Source organism: Hypanus sabinus, chromosome 10 (assembly GCF_030144855.1).
Source record: "Hypanus sabinus isolate sHypSab1 chromosome 10, sHypSab1.hap1, whole genome shotgun sequence".
Classification (NCBI taxonomy): Eukaryota; Metazoa; Chordata; class Chondrichthyes; order Myliobatiformes; family Dasyatidae; genus Hypanus; species Hypanus sabinus.
Window position 1 is genome coordinate 108370543 of NC_082715.1, and position 21108 is coordinate 108391650.

At 40.2% G+C, this 21108-nt stretch overlaps 1 protein-coding gene across 1 annotated transcript in view; it reads right to left on the bottom strand.

Moving 5' to 3' along the window:
* Positions 1–21108, bottom strand: part of LOC132401346 (dynein axonemal heavy chain 6-like) — a 545526-nt gene that overhangs the window by 452023 nt on the left and 72395 nt on the right. The window contains exons 6-8 of the mRNA XM_059983475.1: positions 19636–19799; positions 14625–14795; positions 8608–8720 (exon numbers count right to left, since the gene is read on the bottom strand). Coding sequence (XP_059839458.1) covers positions 8608–8720; positions 14625–14795; positions 19636–19799 — 448 coding nt within the window. The remainder of the gene's footprint in view (positions 1–8607; positions 8721–14624; positions 14796–19635; positions 19800–21108) is intronic.

Sequence of the window (21108 nt, forward strand, 5' to 3'; positions counted from 1 at the left end):
CAATGCACAAAGCCAAATTAACTATTGCTTTGAGCTTTTCAATCAGACCTTGTCTTTCCAAATACTTATATACTTGAGCCCTTAGAATACTTTCCAATAATTTACCACTACTGACATTAGACCACGTGGCTATAATTTCCTAATTTATTCTTAGAATCTTTCTTGAACAACAGAACAACATTAGCTATTCTCAAGTTCTCTGATACCTCACCCATAGTTAAGAATGTTATAAATACCTCTGCCAAGGACATTGCAATTTCTGCACTAGCCTCCCACAAGGTCCAAGAGGACACCATGTCAGCCTCTGAGGATTTATCCACCCTAATATTGCCTGAAGAGAGCAATCATCTCCTCCTCTGTAACCTGTATTTGGTCTATGGCGTCACTGCTATTTTAGCTCAGTCCTATCGACTCCATGTTTATCTCTCAAGTAAATACAGATGCAAGATATTCATTTAAGATCTCCTTCATCTCTTTTAGCTCCATGTATAGATAACCATGCTGATCTCCAAGTGGACCAATTTTGTGCCTTTTATTAATAATATATCTGTGGAAGCCCTTGAGATTCTCCTTCAGCATCATGCCTTTTTCATAGCTCTGTTGATTTTCCTCTTATGCGTTCTCTCACAATTCTTATACTCCTCAGGTGCCTTATTAGTTCCTTGCTGCCTATACCTACTATGCACCTCCTTCTTCTTCTTAACAATGGGCCTCACTATCCCTCAAAATCCTATATCTGATAGTCTTGCCTTTTTTTCTAACAGGAACATACAAACTCTGTACTCTCAAAGTTCCACTTTTGAAGACCTCCCACTTACCAATCATCCCTTTGCCAGAAAACAAACAATCCCAATCCACCCTTGCCAAATCCTTTCTGATGCCAACAAAATTGACCTTTCTCCAATTTAGAATCTCAAACTGAGGACCAGTCTTATCCTTCTCCATAATTATCTTGAAACTAATGGAATTACAATCACAAAGCAGACCCAAAATGTTCTTCCACACATACTTCTGTTCTCTGCCCTGCCTCATTCCTTAACAGGAGATCCAGTATCACACTCTCTCTAGTTGGGACCTCTATATAGGAACCTTTTGGTTCACATCTTTATATGTGGGCTTAACATCATCTATCCCCACAACCACTTCACTCTCTACCTGGCACTCTGGTTCCCATCCACCTAAAACTTTAGTTTAAACCCCACTGCTCTAACTGTGCATCAAGAAAGAAATTAAAAAAAACTTAACAGAAATTACCTTAGCCTCCACTTTTTCTTGCTGAAGCCTCTTGAGCCAAAGCATCAAGCTCCCTAACTAACCATGTCCCACTCCAACAATGGCCTCTCCCACACTGGCTGCTCCACTTAAACATAACTTCATTTTTATTGGTCCTTGCCAAATGCCTAAATACCCAGTGATCTCAAGCTCTCTGAATATCCCAACTAGCCCTGTTTGCTTTTAAAACTCATACTCACTTGTCACAAGCAACGGCTCATGCAATCTCAAGTCACAAATATGCATCACTGCTGATCCTTCTTCATCTAACCTTGCTCATGTACCTATATAGCTTCTTCTTTTAAAGTGGCTGTCCTACTTGTGGTTGTATATTTCTCATTCCACCTCAGTTTAGAAGCACTCCCACCATATAATCAAGCTGTTACATTGTTAATTGTTCAATAGTGTGTCTGCTCCAACACACTGAACAAAAATAAAGGATCCCAATGAACAACGTTGAAAGATGACACCAGCCTAACACAGCAGCCTGCCTCTAAAACAGGGATGGCCAACATATGGTGCATGCACCAAAAGTGGCGCATTGCACCCCAGTGATAATAAAGTAAGCCTACTCATGCAAGAAGTATTAACCAAAAACCGATTTGTAGAAAAAAATCTATAACAGGAATTCAAGTAGCTTAGAGCTAGAAATGTGTTTTACTGAGAATAAGTCTAAAACTTAGTAAGTATTTTCAATGATTTTATTATTTTATGCACATCTTTCGGCGAATGTTATTTTCTTTCACATTAATCTGTTTTCAATTTTTAAAAAATGTTCAATGAGTCAAACTAGGAAAGAAGGACTTTCCATAACTGTTCAATACACGTTTGATACTTGTTTGATCCTGAGACGCCGGGCGTCTGCACCAGTGGTGCGTCACAGGCTTTTGCCAGTCAGTTTACAATTGACACCCGTGCATTACGGAGTTGTGCTTTGTTCATCCTTTGTGAACATTTGCAGTTTTGCATTTTTTTGAAAATTAGGCCTTGTTTTTACATTCAGTTACCCATCACAGTGCAAAAGAAAATGAGCAAAAGAAAAGCAGAAACTGATAGCAAGTGTGAATTCAATGAACAGTGGGAAAATGAGTTCTTATTTATAGCGGGTCTATCAGGAAAACCATTGTGCATTGTTTGTGAAAACACATTCTCACATAATAGAAGGAAAACTGAAGCTAGTGCTTGGGTCTGAGTTGTGGAAAGAATATGTGATTAAGAAAAAGGAAGAAATCAAAAGACAAAATATATTTGTTAAAAGAAGTTGTGAAAGTTTGGCAATGACAGAAGCATCCTATGAAATTGCTTTAGCGTTGGCCAAGAAACGGAAGTCTTTCTCTGATGGAGAAGAAATTGTTAAGCCTTGTCTCCAAATATTTGCAAGATGTCTTGGTGATAAAAATATCGAAAGGAACGTAGATGAAATTGCTCTGTCAAAGCGAACAGTTACGAGACACACTGAAGAACACTGTCGTGATATATCTGAGCAACTAAAAGACCTTGTCCATGCTTGTACTTTCTTTTCTTTAGCTTTGGACGTATCAGCTGACATATGTGATGTAGCCCAGTTAAGCATTTTTATAAGAGGAATTGATGATAATTTTAGCATCTTTGAAGAACTTATCGGTCTTGAGTCACTTCATGGAACAACAAGAGGATCAGACACATTTGACAAAGTAAAATCATGCCTAGAAAATCTACAACTAGATTCTGGTAAATTCATCGGTGTTTGTACTGATGGAGCACCGTCAATGATAGGTAAACTATCATTGGGACTACAACTTTGCTTGAGAACTTTTTAGGTCATCCTCTACTAAAATATCACTGCATTATACACCAACAGTCACTGTGTGGAAAACTTTAAATTTACAGCATGTTATGCTACTGGTTGTGAAATGTGTGAATAAAATTAGAGCAAGAGGATTAAACAGATGAGAATTCAGAGAATATTGTGAAATGTTAGATTTGGGATATGGCGATTTCTTTCTTCATTGTGAGGTGTGCTGGCTTTCTAGAGGACAGGTTCTGAGTAGATTTTGGAAACTGAAAAATACTGTTCATAAGTTTCTAGAAGAGAAAAATGAGCTGCCTGAGGAAAGGGCCCTTTTATGTGATAACAATTGGCTATTTGATTTAGTATTTTTAGTTGATGTTACCAGCCATCTCAATGTTCTAAATTTGAAACTCCAGGGCAAGAACAAATTGTTTCCTAGCTTAGTAAATTATATCAATGCATTCAAGATGAAGTTAAAACTGTTCACCTCTCAATTAGAAAATGAAGATTTGAGCCACTTGAAAAAGCAGAGTGAATGTGCTGAAGATAATGGCAATTTTACAAAATATATTGAAATCAGGATATTGCAAGTCATTTGAAAGTCGTTTTTGTGATTTTGCTAAAGAAGACGACTGCATACTTGTATTTATAAACCCATTTTCACCTAGCGAACAAAAAATCATGAAGATGCAAAAAATCATGAACATACAAATGGAACTTATTGACTTGAAAGCAAATTCATTATTGAACATGAAATTTGATGGGCTTCCCTCCAGTCCCAAATGCTTCTGACATGATTAGTTTCTAGCGATCATTATCCTGTGAACATTTTCCAGAACTAAGAAAATTTGCCCAGAGTTTTATCTGTCGTTTCAGAACGACATAGGGGGTTACAAGGAAAGTGGATAAAGGGAAGGCAGGGGATGTTGTCTACATGGACTTCAGTAAGGCCTTTGACAAGGTCCCACATGGGAGATTAGTTAGGAAGATTCAGTCACTAGGTATACATGGTGAGGTAATAAACTGGATTAGACCTTGGCTCAATGGGAGAAGACAGAGAGTGGTTGTGGAGGATTGTTTCTCTGAGTGGAGGCCTGTGACTAGTGGTGTGCCACAGGGATCAGTGCTGGGTCCATTGTTATTTGTCATCTATATCAATGATCTGGATGATAATGTGGTAAATTGGATCAGCAAATTAGCTGATGATACACAGATTGGAGGTGTAGTGGACAGTGAGGAAGGTTTTCAAAGCTTGCAGAGGGATCTGAACCAGCTGGAAAAGTGGGCTGAAAAATGGCAGATGGAGTTTAATACAGACAAGTGTGAGGTATTGCACTTTGGAAGGACAAACCAAGGTAGAACATACAAGATAAATGGTAGGGCACTGAGGAGTGCAGTAGAACAGAGGGATCTGGGAATACAAATACAAAATTCCCTAAAAGTGGTGTCACAGGTAGATAGGGTAGTAAAGAGAGCTTTTGGTACATTATAAATCAAAGTATTGAGCATAAGAGTTGGAATGTTATGGTGAGTTTGTATAAGGCATTGGTGAGACCAAATTTGGAATATGGAGTGCAGTTTTGGTCACCGAATTACAGGAAGGATATTAATAAGGTTGAAAGAGTGCAGAGGTGGTTTACAAGGATGTTGCCGGGTCTTGAGAAACTGAGTTACAGAGAAAGGTTGAATAAGTTAGGATTTTATTCCCTGGAGCGTAGAAGAATGAGGGGAGACTTTATAGAGGTATATAAAATTATGATGGGTATAGATAGAGTGAATGCAAGCAGGCTTTTTCCACTGAGGTTAGGGGAGAAAAAAAAACAGAGGACATGGGTTAAGAGTGAAGGGAGAAAAGTTTATAGGGAATATTGGGGGGGGGGGGCTTCTTCACACAGAGAGTGGTGGGAGTGTGGAATGAGCTGCCAGATGAAGTGGTAAATGCTGGCTCACTTTTAACATTTAAGAAAAACTTGAACAAGTTCATGGATGAGAGGTGTATGGAGGAATATGGACCAGATGCAGGTCAGTGGGACTAGGCAGAAAAATGGTTCGGCACAGCCAAGAAGGGCCAAAAAGTCTGTTTCTGTGTGTAATGTTCTATGGTTCTATGGATGTACAGATTTAAACAAGCATTTTCAGCTACGAAATTGATTAAAAACAAAACGAGGTTGTGACTGACATACAAATTTGAGGAATTCTCTACTGCTCTCAGTAACTAATTTAACTTCAAACATTAAAAGCTTGGAGAAATCATAACAGAATCAAAAATCTCATTAAGGTAAGTAATGTTTATTTTGTTTTATATTATATCAATTTATCATGTAAAATGCTAAATATGTCTATATTAACATATTTTTACAAGATTTGAGTGGGGGTACAAGAGTTGTATGGCGCATCTGAACTCGTGCGTGAAAAATTGACACATGGAATGTAAAAGGTTGGCCAGTCCTGCTCTAACTGGTGTAAGACCCATTTCACAACTGAAGTATTCTGTCTGGTCTGCCACTTAGTGCAGTCCTGAGAGCGTGCTGTAATTTTATGTAAAACTGTGCAACAAAGATAGATTGAAATAATCATATTCCCTCATTTGAGAAATGGCAGGGACAACCTATAATCTCTAGACCAGACTTTAGCTTTCAGCCTACGCCAGTGCAAACCAATCATCTGGGCATTTGCCAAATTGCTATATAGGGGTCCTTGCAGTGGTGAACAATTAATCGGATTTCACATCGAATAAAATTATGAATATTGAGAGGGATAGCAAGATCATTAATACACATCATATATTGTATTTAGGGGAAACTAGAAGCAACTTAATATTTCTGAAGGTAGACAATCTACTGGTGATACCAGGGGGCACAGATTATAATCTGTTCCGTGCAGTTTACGAAGTATACTTACCTGATGTTCCTGGCCCCTGAAACCCGTAAGCCTAATCATTGTCATTATATTAATGGAAGGAAATAGAACCATCTGTAGGAACCCACACATATCCAGAAGCTTCGTACACCATCAGAGGACAAGATTGAACCCGTGTTGCTTGATTTACTAGTTACAAAACTGTGTAGCTTCCATTACTACCCCTCCTACAGCACAGTTCTCCCTTGATCCTGCCCCTCCATTATCGCAACAATCCCTCAGAATGGCCTGGAAGTGCAGCACACCTTCAACACTGCCCATCTATTTTATGTTTGAAACTTCTACATAAAATAGTGGATACAGCCCAGTACATCACAGATAAAACCCTCCCAACCATTAAGCACATCTACTGTACATGAAACATTGTAGCAGGAAAGCAGCATCCATCATCAGGGACCCCACCACCCAGGATATGCTTTCTTCTCACTACTGCCATCATAAAGAAGGCACAGCAGCTTCAGGACTCACACCACCAGTTTCAGAAATAGTTATTACTCCTCAGCCATCAGGCTCTTGAACCAGAGGGGATAACTTCACTGAACTTCACACCCAATCATTAAAATGTTCCACAACCATTGAACACACTTTCAAGGACTCTTCATCTCAAGTTATCAATATATATTATTTATTTATTAATTTTTATTTGAAGCTTCTTTTCTTCCGCACTCTGGTAATTATTCTATAGATTTATTGAATATGACAACAAGAAATTGAATCTCAGGGTTGTATATGGTGACATATATGTATTTTAATAATAAATTTACTTTGAACTTTGATCTGAAAGTTCAGCCCTGTCTTTCCAACAGCCCCACTCTTGGTAATGTAGTTCAGGCTTGACACTGGCTCTTCGACAACAAGAACACTCAGTGCAGAAATGAGATTTTGGGTTTATATTTTATGCTTCAGTTTATTGATGCTATATAAAGATTAGCTTTATTTGTCAAATGTACATCAAAACATACAGTGAAATGAGTCATTTGCATCAACGACCAACAATGTCTGAAGGGGCAGCCCACAAGTGTCACAATGCTTCTGGCACCAATAAAGCATGCCCACAACTTATTAACCCTGATTCATTTGAATTTGGAATGTGGGAGGAAACTGGAGCATCCAGAAGAAATCCACAATATGGGGAGAACATACAAACTACTTACAGATAATGGGGGGAATTGAACCCCAATCACTCATTGTAATTTGTAATTTGATGTAATTTGATGCTCTAACTGCAATACTAACGTGCTGGCTCAGAAATCTGTCTCATTTGGAACACATAGAACTATCCAAGTCAGGAAAGTGGAGACATAATAGACTACTGATACTGTGATCTGAAGCAATAAACAATCTGTTGGTGAATATCAGTTATTCAAGCAGCATCTGTGGGGTAAGAGAAATTTTGAGTGAAAACCCTTCAATTGTTTTGGATGCATGGTTTCAACACAAAACATGAATTGTCCATTTCCCTCTAAAGTTGCAACCTGGTAAAACTGTCGCATTAACCTTGATGGGGGTGACAAATGGATATCAGTGGTGAAAGAATGAGGATATCGGACAAAATCAAGAGCCTAGTAACTACCAAATAGTGAAAATCCAGAAGCAGCTGTGGTTCAAAGAAAATCATGAATGCAAAGAATAAAATCATAGAAATCACCACAGAAGGAGCCCATTAAGCATTGTGTCTTTAGTTATTTAAGAAGTATCCATCTGAATTCCATTACTAAAACGATTACCAACACCTTGTGGGTTATAACATTCAGTTCCCGAATCAACGTTAAAAACTCTCGTCACTACAGTTTAGCAAGGCTATGACCACTTTTGATCACTTTGCACTGAAACTGATTTTCTTTATTTTTGTTCTAAGTATGCTCCTTCTTGCAAATCTGTGTGTACTTTACATTTAATGTATGTTTTTCTTGTGTATGCTGCTTATATACCATATACCTGTGATGCAGCTGCAAGTTTTTCAATGCACCTGTACATAGCTGTATTTGTGCGTGTTACAATATAACTTTGATTTTGACTTTCAATGCTCCAGTCCTTAATCACTTTCTAAAAGAAGAATAAATTCTTCTCAGCTCTCCTCCTTTCTTCTAATGACTTCTTTAAATCAGGTTATTGCACTCTGCTAAGTCTATCTGCACTTTCTCGCCCCCTCATTATTTTATATATCTCAGGTCTCTTCTCAAATGAAATTCTTCCAAGATAAAAATATTCCAGTGCAGCCAACCTTAACCTGAGAGCTAAAATTTTCTATTCCTGGCAATATTCCTATAGATCTCTTCTGCACCTTCTCTAATGTCATAATGTCTGTTTTCTAGAATGTAGTGACAGAGATTCAGAGTTCTTGAGCTGTAGGTGAACTATTGTTCCCTATAGTCCTAGTTTAACATTCCAAATCTAGTATTATCTGCCTCAGCTAATAACCAAATGTATCTTCCAAGCTTTCTTAACCACATCCATTTATGTGGATTGTTAGTGCAGTCTTCATTGCAAAAATGAACGAAACTGATTTTTTACAATTAGAACACAAAGGGATGGAAGATATTATTTAGTTATACAGAGTCCTGTTTAGGAAACAGTTATGTTTGGATCACAGCCTGCAACTTTATATCTAATCAACAATTTAGATTAATTCTGTGACATACTACCTGAATTTCACAAAGACAGGCAGTTGATGAATCTTGTAAAAAAGATATCGTTCCAGCAACCAATCCAGTGCTGAAATGGTTTCTATTCCATCTTTTTCAGTTATAGAGGTGACCTGCAAATCAAACCATCACGTAAAGTTAGATGTATGAGAATGAGAGGCAACTTGATAGAAGAGTTTAGAATAATGAAAAAAATGAATAAGGCAGATGTTAACAGTCTTCCTCAAATAGGGAGTCCAAAAGCTAGGGTCATAGGTTAAGGATGACAGGGAAAGGATTTAAAAGGGAGCTGAGAAGTAACTTCTTCACCTAGAGCGTGGTGAGAATATGAAATGAGCTGCCAGGGGAGGTGGTTGAGGCAGGTACAATTGTATCATTAAGAAGCACTTGAATAAGTATGTAGAGAGGCAGGGTTTAGATGGAAATGTGCCAAAAGCAGATTGGTGGGCAACGTGGTTGGTATGGAATTGTTGGGATGAAGGCTCTGATTCTGTACTGTATTGTTCTAAGACTTTTTGACTCTAATAAGGCTGTAATTCTAACTGAAGCTATTTCAGGGATGGAACAAAATTCAGCATTCAGAGCTGTTCGAAATGCTTTTCATTCATTGAAAGAATAACATTTGTTGCCCAAATGCCCTTGAACTCAGTAATTTTCTAACCCATATCAGAGGACAGTTAAGGGAATAAGCACCAATCATTCCAGCTAATCTTCATTGGGCAACCATAGTCAGTGCGGATTGGAAATAATATCTCCTCCTTGATGTCAATCAACACCAGCACACCTCAAAGATGCGCTCTTAGTCCCCAGCTCTCCTCTCTACATTTACGACTGTGCGGCTAGGCATAGCTCAAACAGCATCTATAAATTTGCCAATAACACAACTATTGTTGGCAAAATTTCAGGTGATAGTGAGAGGGCGTACAGGAGTGAGGTAGATACTACTAGTTGAGTGGCATCACAACAATAACTTTGCACACAATTTCAGTGAGATAAAGGAATTGTTGTGGACCTCAGGAAGGAGAAGTCAAGGAAACACACATCAGTCCTCATCGAGGGATCAGCTGTAGAAAGGGTGAGCATTTTCAAGTTTCTGCATGTCAATGTCTTTGAAAATCTAACCTGGGCCCAACATATTGATGAAATTACAAAGAAAACATAACAGCAGCTATATTTCATTAGGAGTTTGAGGCGATTTGGTATGTCACCAAAGAAATTTGAGGGGAGATTTACAAAGGAGTAAAACTTCACTACTGGTTTGGACAGGTAAATAGAGGAAAGATTATCAAATGATTCAACTCAAAAGATATAAAATTTTGAACAAAGATTCAAACGGTTTTTGAGGATATTTTTCTATTCAGAGAACAGTTGTGAAGAGGAATATATGGGTGTAATGAGCTGCCAGGGGAGGTGGCAAAATAGTGAACAATGAATCTGGCTCATCAACATGCCTCAATTCCCCTTTATTAAACATTTTTATTTGGACAGATCTCAGTAGAGATAATTCTTAGCACTTTATACTTAAAACACATGAAAGCAGTGTCAGGAAGGACTGCAATACTTCAGTGAAGAGGAATGCCAGTATGGATTTTGATTCAGTGAACAAAATAGAAGCAAGACTTTGGATATGTACTTGAGAGAATAATTTGCAGGCAGCCAGTGAGGGATTAAGGAAATGGACTGAAAGGATTTTTCTAATAGGACTATCATAGGCTTGCCTATTTGAATGATCTCCTGTGTCATAGTTAGTTTCTGAACAAAAAGCTAATGCTTCAGGAAGAACATCATGACAGAACACCGCCCTACACTGATATATCATTTGCTTTTGAGTTACCTATGAATCAGCTCTGAATTGAGGACAGTTTCTGTGTCTAGAATCAAACAGCACGGGAGGGACTGATCCAGCTGATAATGCCTATGCTAGTGTTTGACAAGAGACGTCCTATTGGACCCACACCTTCCCTTCTCCACATAGTGTATGTCTACTGTCTGACAATCTTAACTCTCCAATATCTCACAATTCTTCTCTAAACAAAACAATTTTGTTCATTTATGTGGTGTGAGAATTGCTGGAACATTCAAATTCCACATGTACATTGAAATCAGGCCACTGAAGATGTGAGCCAGCAGCTCTACTAGCCACAGCATCATTTCATCAAACACATTTAAAAAAAATCCATACTGGCATTCCTCTTCACTGAAGTATTGCAGTCCTTCCTGACACTGCTTTCATGTGTTTTAAGTATAAAGTGCTAAGAATTATCTCTACTGAGATCTGTCCAAATAAAAATGTTTAATAAAGGGGAATTGAGGCATGTTGATGAGCCAGATTCATTGTTGGCCTGGTGATTGACAGCGAAGGATAATAATGGATGGTTTTATTTTTTGACTGGAAGTTTATAACAAGTGGTTTACTGCAGGGATCAGAACTGGGACCTTTGTTTGTAGCATATACATACTACATAATGAGAATGTAGAGGAATACAGATAAAATGATGGAGGAACTAAGCCACTCAAGCTAGCATCTATGAGGAAAGTGAAGTGTTTTAGACCAAGACCCTTCATTGACTTCTTATTCCCTTTCAAAGATGCTGCCTAACCTGCTGAGTTTCCTCAGCATTTTGTGTATGTTGCTCAAGGTTTCCTGCATTTGCCAAATCTTTTGCATCTCTGATGAGAATGTAGGTGATCTAATGAGCAAGTTTGCAGAGAGCATGAAAATTGTTGGAGTCATATATAGCATATAAAGTTGCTGACAGATACAGTATATTGATCAACTGGAAAACTGGACAGAGTGGTGGAAAATGGAATTAATCTAGATGTGCAAAATAATGTACTTTATGAAATCAATCCTAACACATACCGAGCAAAGGCACGTGGCCAAGTGGTTAAGGCATTCATCTAATTATCAGAAGGTCACTAGTTCGAGCCTTGGCTAAGGCTGCGTGTGTGTCCTTGAGCAAGGCACTTAACCACACATTGCTCTGCACCGACACCAGTGCCAAGCTGTATGGTTCCTAATGCTCTTCCCTTGGACATCGGTAGCATGGAGAGGGGAGACTTGCAGCTTGGGCAACTGCCAGTCTCCCACAAAAAAAAACCTTGCCCAGGCTTGTGCCCTGGAAACCTTCCAAGATGAAAATCCATGGTCTATCGAGACTAACGGAGGCCTACACACCGAGCAAATGACAGGAACTTAGGAGCAAATTTTAACATAGAAATCTTGGGGTGCAAGACCATAACTCCCTAACAGTGACAATGCAGGTGGATAGGGTACAATTACTTCAAAAGGCCAATGCATTGAGTATAAGAGTTGGTTCATTATTTTACAACTGTACGAAACATTGATTAGATGTTCAGGGCAACGTTTGAGGCCCTAAAATTTAGAATTATACATGAAGACAGAGTCTTCAGTTTTACTTGCAAATTGTCAAGTATTGAAGCTGTTGTTGTCTGCATGCAGCAGGATCTAAACAACACATACATAGGCACTGATAACTGACAGGCAGCATTTGAACTACCAAAGAAAATCTCACCATAGTGTCATAGAAACACCGAATCATACAGCACAGAAAATTTTGGCTCATTTTGTACAGAGTATGTTGACTATGATGCCTATCTGTGCTAATTCCATTGGCCTCTGTTTGGTCTATATCCCTCTTCTTAGGGTATTGTATACAAGGGGTGATTGATAAGTTTGTGGCCTAAGGTAGAAGGAGTCAATTTTAGAAAACCTAGCATTTATTTTTCCTGCATTTATACACTTAGTCCAGAGGTCATGGAGCATATCGATCTCTCCTTTGTAGAAGTCGGTATTTTGGACCTGCAGAAGTGGTCCACAGCATGGGGTGATTGATAAGTTTGTGGCCCAAGTTAGAAGGAGATGAGTTATTAACTTCAAACTTTCTGTATTTTCATTCAAAGAGTTGAACTGCATGTGCATGTAACGAGCTATATAACTCATCTCCTTCTACCTTAGGCCACGAACTATCAATCACCCCTGCTATGGACCACCTGGAGGTCCAAGACACTCTCATTACATGCACATGCAGTTCAACTCTGAGTGACAATGCAGAAAGTTTGAAGTTAATAACTCATCTCCTTCTACCTTAGGCCACAAACTTATCAATCCCCCTGCTGTGGACCACTTCTACAAAGAGGGGATCCGTATGCTCCATGACCATTGGACTGAGTGTGTACATGTAGGAGGGGACTATGTTGAAAAATAAATGAGTAGGTTTTCTAAAATTGACTCCTAACTTAGGCCACAAACTTATCAATCACCCCTCATACAGTTCTGGAAGGATGAGATGGCAATAGAGAGGGTGCAGAAGGGAATAGAGGGCTTTAGTTATGAGGGGAGACTGGTTTCATTTAATTTATTCTCACCAAAGTGAAGGAGGTCAAGAGGTGACCTTATATAGGTTTATCAAATTTGAAGGGACATAGCTGGTTGGTGGCATAAGCACCAGACCTTGGAGCAAAGTCTACCCAGTTCAAATCCAGCCAGCTCCAAAAACCTGGAGAGGGATGGGCTCCACCAGGTTACAGATGCCCAAGACACACCATATGATGAGCAATCACCAAAAAGATCAGTGCAAAAGCTTGTCATGATGGCACCCAACAACTCCACCAGGATTTAAGGGCACACACACAGATAGGTTAGAGAATCTAGAATAGGTTTAAGGTGAGGGGAGAAACTCAAATGCAAAAGGTAAGTTTTTCGCACACAGGGTAGTGGTTATCAGAATGAGCATCCAGAGGAGGTAGTTGAGACAAATACAATGGTGTCATAAGAGGGTGTTGAGAATGAACCCAAATGCAGGATGCAGACACTGAAGTACTAGGAAGAAGACAGGACAAAACTAAAGGACAGGACAGGTCACATCACAGACAGGGCTGGGGAAGCAGGACCAGGACAAAGGGCTGGGAACAAGGAGCCTGGGATAGACACCAAGCCCAAGACTGGACACAGACCCAGAGCCTGGGACTTGAGTCTGGCTCAGACCCCCCAAACCAGGCAGAGACATGACAAGGCCTGGGTTCTAGGAGTTGGAGACTCAGAGACTTAGGTTCCTGGAGTGCTTGGAGTTCTCAGAGGCTAGAATCGGGGCTTGAAATTCTTGGGTCCTTGGAGCTAGCCTCCTGGGCAGGACTCAGGACACAACCCAATGGAGGCAAAGAACAGGAAGGGACAGAACCAACCACAGGGTAACAGCAACCAGCCTGGCTTACCCAACAGAGGCAAAGGACAGGGAGGGAGCCCAGTCCAAGATGGCTCCAAGACTTGAGGCAGCCAGTAACCTCAGCAAGCTACAGAACAGCCAAATCCACAACTCACTGAATGGGCTAGCCTTCCACCAGTGAGTTACTCCACACTAAAACCAATCAGACAACCCCCAACTACACTCAATCCCAGAGCCACTTATATTCCCAGCCAACAAGATGAGCATCAGGTGCAAATGCTTGAGCCCAACCGACACAAGGGACAGTCAGAGGACCCGGAGTCCGGATTCCATGGACCGGAACATGAACTAGAATGCGGACTTCGGACCAGACCATGACAAATGGTGTTTAAAAGGCATTTTGATAGGTAGTTAGACAGGAAAAGAGTAGAGGGATATAGGCCAAATAGAAGCCAATGGAATCAGCACAGATAGGTATCACAGTCAGTATATACTGTACAAGGTGGGCCAGAAGCTTCTGTTCTGTATGATTCTGTGTTTCTATGACACTATGGTAGGTCAAATGTTGCCTGCCAATTATCAGTGCTTATGTGAATGTTGTTTAGATCCTGCTGCATGCAGACAAGAACAGCTTCATCACTGGACAATTTGCAAGTGGAACTTAAGACTCTGTCTTCATGTATAATTCTAAACTTTTGAGCCTTGAACATTGCCCTGAATATGTAATCTGCAGCAATGTTACATTTAGAAGGACAAGAGTATACAAATAGTAAAGAACACTAATGTTTAACTGAGCAGTATGACTTCTGAAAGACCAGACATTTCTGTTACCTTGGAAACATGGGATGCACTGATTGTCCAGTATGGTTTATAGGATTTGGCTGTTTTTGCAGAAACAACTTGTAGATTGTAAGGATCATAGCGTGCTCTCGGGTCATTCTGAGTCCTTGAGAGACAGTACACAAAATCGCCAGTGTCTTCCTTTGGTGTCATGACATCCACCTGGGAAATAAAAGTCATTGTGTTATGAAGTACTGTGCGTGAATGAAGGAAAAAATGTTACAGGTCAAAGCTCCACTGATTAGACCACTCTGCATATTTTTGCAGCACTCAAGTCAACTCACCACATAACTTGTCATTTTATATCCCATGACAAACGCAATTTTGATAGAAAGGCCCAACCTGAAACATCAAATCTTTTCTCTTTTAAAGTAACTACTCCATACACCATGCCAGGGAAAAAAATGGAAAGCAGGCTGGGCACAAAGTGGCAACATAAAATCCAACAACATTAAAGCTAAGCTCAAATTTGCTCGTGTTGAGACTGACAGGTAATCTTCTTAAAAATTAGTGGTTTCCGAGTACAGTCGACTCAAAGCATGGGGTTCAGATAAGGGAAGAACGTTAATTTATTTTTAAATTTTAATTTTGTCTCCTCCATTTTAGGAGACAAAACTAGTATTTTTTTCACTGAATTCCTAGGGAGAGCAGAAGATTTTAGCTGGAGTTTGCAGTTCCAAGAAAGAAAGTACCATAAGAGTGCCCCCTTTTTTAAATGTAACCTTTTAAATTGAGACCAATGAATTTCAGCTGTCCGTCTCTTGCTGTCTGAGTGTTAGGAAGCTAGGCAGAGAATGCACAGCATGTTTTTCTTCAAAAGAAAATCAGTTGTTCTGGAGCACAGAGGACTCAGAGTGTAGGCTTTGGTGAAGTGGGTAATTGGTGAGTCCTTGGTGAATCATAAAGAGATACAGCAGGGAAACTGGCCCTTTGGTCCAACTTGACATTGCTAACTAAATTGCCTTCCTGCACTATTTCCATTTCTTGTGTTTGATCTGTATCTCTCTAAACCTTTACTATCAATGTACCTATTGAAATGTCTTCTAAATGTTGTAATTGTACCTGCCTCTACCACTTTCTCTGGGAGCTTGTTGCATATTCTCATCAACATCTACTGAATGGAAAAGCCTTGTCCCTTTTCTCTCTCACCTTAAACCTATACTCTCTAGTTTTATATTCCACTGCCCTGAGATAAATAGTGAGACCATTCACCTTATCCAAGCCTCTCATGGTTTTATAAACCTCCATAAAGACTCCTTTGTTCCAAGGAAAACTGTTTCAAACTATCCAGTTTCTTGTTATAACTCAAGTTGACCAGTCTCAGTGAAGGTCTGTGAATATTATTGCTCAGCTAGAGTTGCAAATGGATTCAATATAGAGCAGATGGTGCAGATATTGTGAACAACGTGTTTAGTGAGCTAGTCATCCTACAATTGGAAATGTGTAGGGTGACAACTAGGTGGAGCATCATGTAGTGCAGGGGTTCCCTGTGGCCATCCTTTTCTTAAATGGGTAAACTGTTGAGGATACTGATAGGGGTGAGAGGGAAATAGCCTCTTAGGGAAAAGTAGCAGCAGCCAAATTTGTAGCATCATGGCTGTCTCTGCTGCACAGCAGGAGGGAAAGAGTAAGCGATCAGGAGACTCAGTTGCAACAGGAGCATACAAGTATTTTTGTGGTCATAAAGGAAATTCATGAGTGGTATGTTGCCACTCAGGTACCTGGGTCATCTCTGAGCAACTGCAGGACCTTCTAAAAAGAAGAAGGTCATGCTAGTACATGGGTAAAAAAAGGAAATTAGGTCCTGCAATGCAAATTTTGTAAGCTAGCTCATACATTAAAGAGCAGAACCTCAAAGGCTGAACTCTCAAAGATGGAACTTTACAGAAGAGAGTGGATAGGCTGGATTTGTCTTCCTCAGAGCAGAGGAGACTGAGGGAGAACTTGATAGAGGTAAACAAAATTAGGCAGGGCAGATGATGGGAGGAATTTCTTCCCCATAACAGAGGCATCTAAAATTACAAAATACTGGCAGAACTCAGCAGGCCAGACAGCATCTATGGGAGGAGGTAGTGACGACGTTTCGGGTTGAAACCCTTCATCAGGAGTCAAGTAACATGGATGGTCAAGGGGGGGATAAGAAGTGGGGGAGGGATAAAGTAGAGAGCTAGGAAGTGATAGGCTGAAGGGAAATGGGCTAGGGGGAAGGTGAAGAATTCTGGAAAATAAAAGAGGAAGAAAGGTAGGGCTGAGGGGAGATTATAATGAGGGGGGAAAAAGAGAGAGAAAGAGAACCAGACTAAAATTATAGATAGGGATGGGGTAAGGGGGGGCCAGGGGTATCAACGGAGGTCTGTGAGTTGAATGTTCATGCCGGCAGGTAGGAGGCTACCTAGGCGGGAGATAAGGTATTGCTCCATCGACCTGCATGTAGCCTCATCTTGACAGTAGAGGAGGCCATGGACAGACATGTCGGAGTGGGAGTGGTCTGTGGAATTGAAGTGTGTAGCCACAGGGAGATCCCGCCACTGCTGGAGGACTGAGCGCCAGTGTTCGGCAAAACGGTCTCCCAGTCTGCGGCGGGTCTCCCCAATGTATAAATGGCCACATCGGGAGCACCGAATACAGTATATCACTCCAGTTGACTCACAGGTGAAGTGGTGCCTCACCTGAAAGGACTGTCTTGGGCCTAGGATGGTGGTGAGGGAAGAAGTGTGGGGGCAGGTGTAGCAATTCCGGAGCACTTAGAAGGCTTAGATTTAGAGTAAGGATGAAGAGCTTAAAGAAAATCTGAGGAAGAATTTTCACTCAGGATGTGATTGGAATCTGGGTTTGCACTACCTAAATGAGTGGTGAAGCACTTGAGAAGATTCCATATAAGCACTTTTATTGCCAAGGCATTGTAGGCTATGGACCAAGTGGTTAAATGTGGGATTATTATTGAGGTATTATAGATAGGTAACTAATGGCCTGTACTGTGCTGTATAACTGATATAGGAGGGAGAATGAAAATCTGGCTGAGTGGTGCCATAATAATAACTTCTTACTCAATGTCAGCTAGACTAAGGAGCTGATTATTGACTTCAGTAGAAGGACACTAGAAGTTCATGAGCCAGACCTCATCAGAAGATCAAAGGTGGAGAAGGTCAACAACTTTAAATTCCCTGGTGTTAATATCTCAGAGGACCTGTCCTGGGCCCAGCACATAAGTGCAATTACGAAGAAAGCTCAGCACTGTCTCCACTTCCTTAGGAGTTTGCAAAGATTCAGCATGACATCTAAAACTTTGACAAACTTCTATAAATGTGTCATGGAGAGTATATTGATTGACTGCATTACAGCCTGATATGGAAACATTAATGTCCTTGAATGGAAAATCCTACAAAAAGTAGTGGAAATAACCCGGTCCATCAGAGGTAAAGCCCTCTCCACCATTGAGCATATCTACAGAAAACACTGTCACAGGAAAGCAGCCTCCATCACCCAAGATATGCTTGCTTTTCGCTGCTGCCATCAGAAAAAAGGTACAGAAGCCTCAGGAGTAACACTAAAAGGCTCAGGAACAGTTGTTACCCCTCAAACATCAGGCTCCTGAACCAAAGGGGATAATTTCACTCAGCTCCACTTGCCCCATCATTGAAATGTTCCCACAACCTTTGGACTCACTTTCAAGGTCTCTTCATCGCATGTTCTCAATATTTATTGTTTACTTATGTTATTATTTCTTTCTTTTTGTATTTGCACAATTTGCTGTATTTTTGCACACGAGTTGAATGCTCAAGTTGGTGCAGTTTTTCACAGTTGCATAGCTCTTGCACAACAGCCATCTCCCTGCCCCTAAACATCAGCGTATAATCATAGTGAAGTTTATTTCTGGAAATATCAGTTGCCATGGTGATGCAATCCTTTTAATGGCTCATCAAACTGCCTGGTCTTCTGTGTACTTATTTTCATCTGAGATTACCACAGCATTGAATCCAATAGGTAAGTAGATAGATAAAAGAGCAGATCAACATGTAGCTTTAGGAAATCACATTCAGAGTTCAATCAGCTTTACAAGTGTTGCTGTTGGATTAAAGGTCAGCACACTGGCCAAAGTGCTACAAGATAAAAAGCAAGTGCAACCAATTAAAGAAAACTCGAACATCACCCTTCACAATTGCCATACATCATACCAATGTAATAAGCAGCAATGATGCCACCATTATATACACGTCCAGAACATTATTGTTGGGTTTTGTACCTAACTGAGCATCAGGTCTTGCAGACACAAAAGACTGCAGATGCTGGAATTTGATGCAATAAACTTCGAGGAAGAACTAACAGGTCATAGAGCATTTACAGGAGAAAAGAAATTGTTTACATTTTGGCTCAAAATCCTACATCAAGACTGAGAGTAGAGAGGTGAGATAGCCAACATACAGAGGATGAGGGGATTAACTGAGGTGAAAATGGGAACCATTAGGGGAGAAGTGAACAACAGTTGAACCAAATGAGGAGTGGGGGCCAGGGAAACCCAGGAGTAAAGTGGATAGATGGAGCAAGGAAGAGGAAAGAGGTGAAGATGGATGGAGACGGGCTGAAGGAAGGGAGAGTGGATAGAAGGACAAAATGGGAGGACTGGACATTTAGAAGGAGACGGGGGTAATGGAGAGAGGTGAGAAGAAAGAAATTAAAAAGGGGTTATCGAAAATTAGAAAAGTCAATATTCATGTCATTGGGTAGACTACCCTCACAGAATATAAGGCATTGTTCCTCCAGATCTTGCACTTAGCTGAACATCAGATCAAAGGTTCCATTAATCATTGCGTCGCATTGATCTTCAGACATCACAGCTGACTGATTCTCTGATTTTGTGTTTGACTGACCATCACGTCTTGTATCAAACTAGCCATCAAATTCTGGGTCAACATTTTTATTGTAAAATTTAAATGTGCCTTCAATTGTCTTCCAAAAGGGGTATTTGAAAACATAGTTAAATCAAAATTCTTTTGAGTTGTACCTGTAGCTGATTTATCGTCAAAAACTGAGCAGTACGGATTTTGAGACTTGGTCCATCATTTGGCAATACTGTCTCCCAGCCAAGTGAGTTTCGTAATCTCAGGATGTGGTGCATGGCCCCATCCTCAAAATTATCCTCCGGTTCTGATGAAATCAACACAGTATCTGAAACACAAAAGATTCTGTTGATGCTGGAAGTCTTGAACTATGCACACAAAATGCTGGAGGACCTCACTGGGTTAGACAGCATCTATAGTGGGGAATAAACAGTTGACGTTTTGGGCTAACATCCTTCATCAGTAGTGGAAAGAGAGGGCTAAGAAACCAGAATAAAATTTGGGAGAGGGGAAGAGTATAAACTGGCAAACGAGTGGGAAGGGAGGTAGATGGGAGAAAGTGATAAAGGAGGGAGAAGGTATGTGAAAAATGAAAGAGATACAGAGCTTAAGAAGAATAAATCTGATAGGAGACGACAGTGGACCATGGAAGATAGGGAAGCAGGAGGATAATCAAAGGGAGGTGATAGGCAGGTGAGGAGAAGAGAAGGGGTAAGAAGGTAACCAGAGTGGGGAATGGAAAAGGGAGAGAAAGAAATTACTAGAAATTGGAGAAATCAATGTTCATACCATCAGATTGGATGCTACCGAAAAAGAATATGATGTGTTGCTCCTCCAATCTGTGTTTGGCCTCATCAGGAGAGTGTGCCTTTTGCAGCAGATCGAGAGTAAAGGTGCTCTCAAAGCAGTCCCCCAATCTACATTGAGTCTTTCCTCTGCCCCTACAATTCCTCCCTCACCACCATTCAGGGGCCAAACAGTCCTTTCAGTCTCAGCCTGAAATGTCAACTGTTTATTCCCCCCTACAGATAATAACAGGGCTGCTGAGTTCTCCAGCATTTTGTGTGTGTTGCTTAAGATGGTATCAGAATTAGGATCATGGTTAAAGCAATACATCTCCATTCTAGAAATTATTTCATTGTCAATAGTTAATATGGTATTGCAGCTGCAGAGGAAATACATTTTCTGTACTACATAAAAAACATACAAAATAAAGGAGTGAAAGAGAAGATGAGCTACACCAGAGAGCAGTGATCATGTTTACAACTGTACCTCACTATTAATACATCAATATGAAGCAGTCGAGGATTGCAGGTTAGTCATATTAAATTCATCTTGAAAAATTTTTGAAAAATTCAAAGGGAGAGTTTAAATCACTGAGAAATAAAGGCATTCAGTATTGATTTTTTGAGTCATGTCTGACTAACAATTGAAATTTTTAAGGGAACAAAGTGTTCATGAACTAGTGTAATTTATTTGGCACTCCTGCAGCTAACTGCATCTTACAAAGCCTTAAGTGACAAACTAAAAACAAACTGAGGGAGAGTCAAAGGATGATGATCGAGGAGAATGACTGAGAGAGCCACAAAATGTTGAAGGGCGGAGAGTCCTCCTTTCCACTGGTAGAGTAATAATTT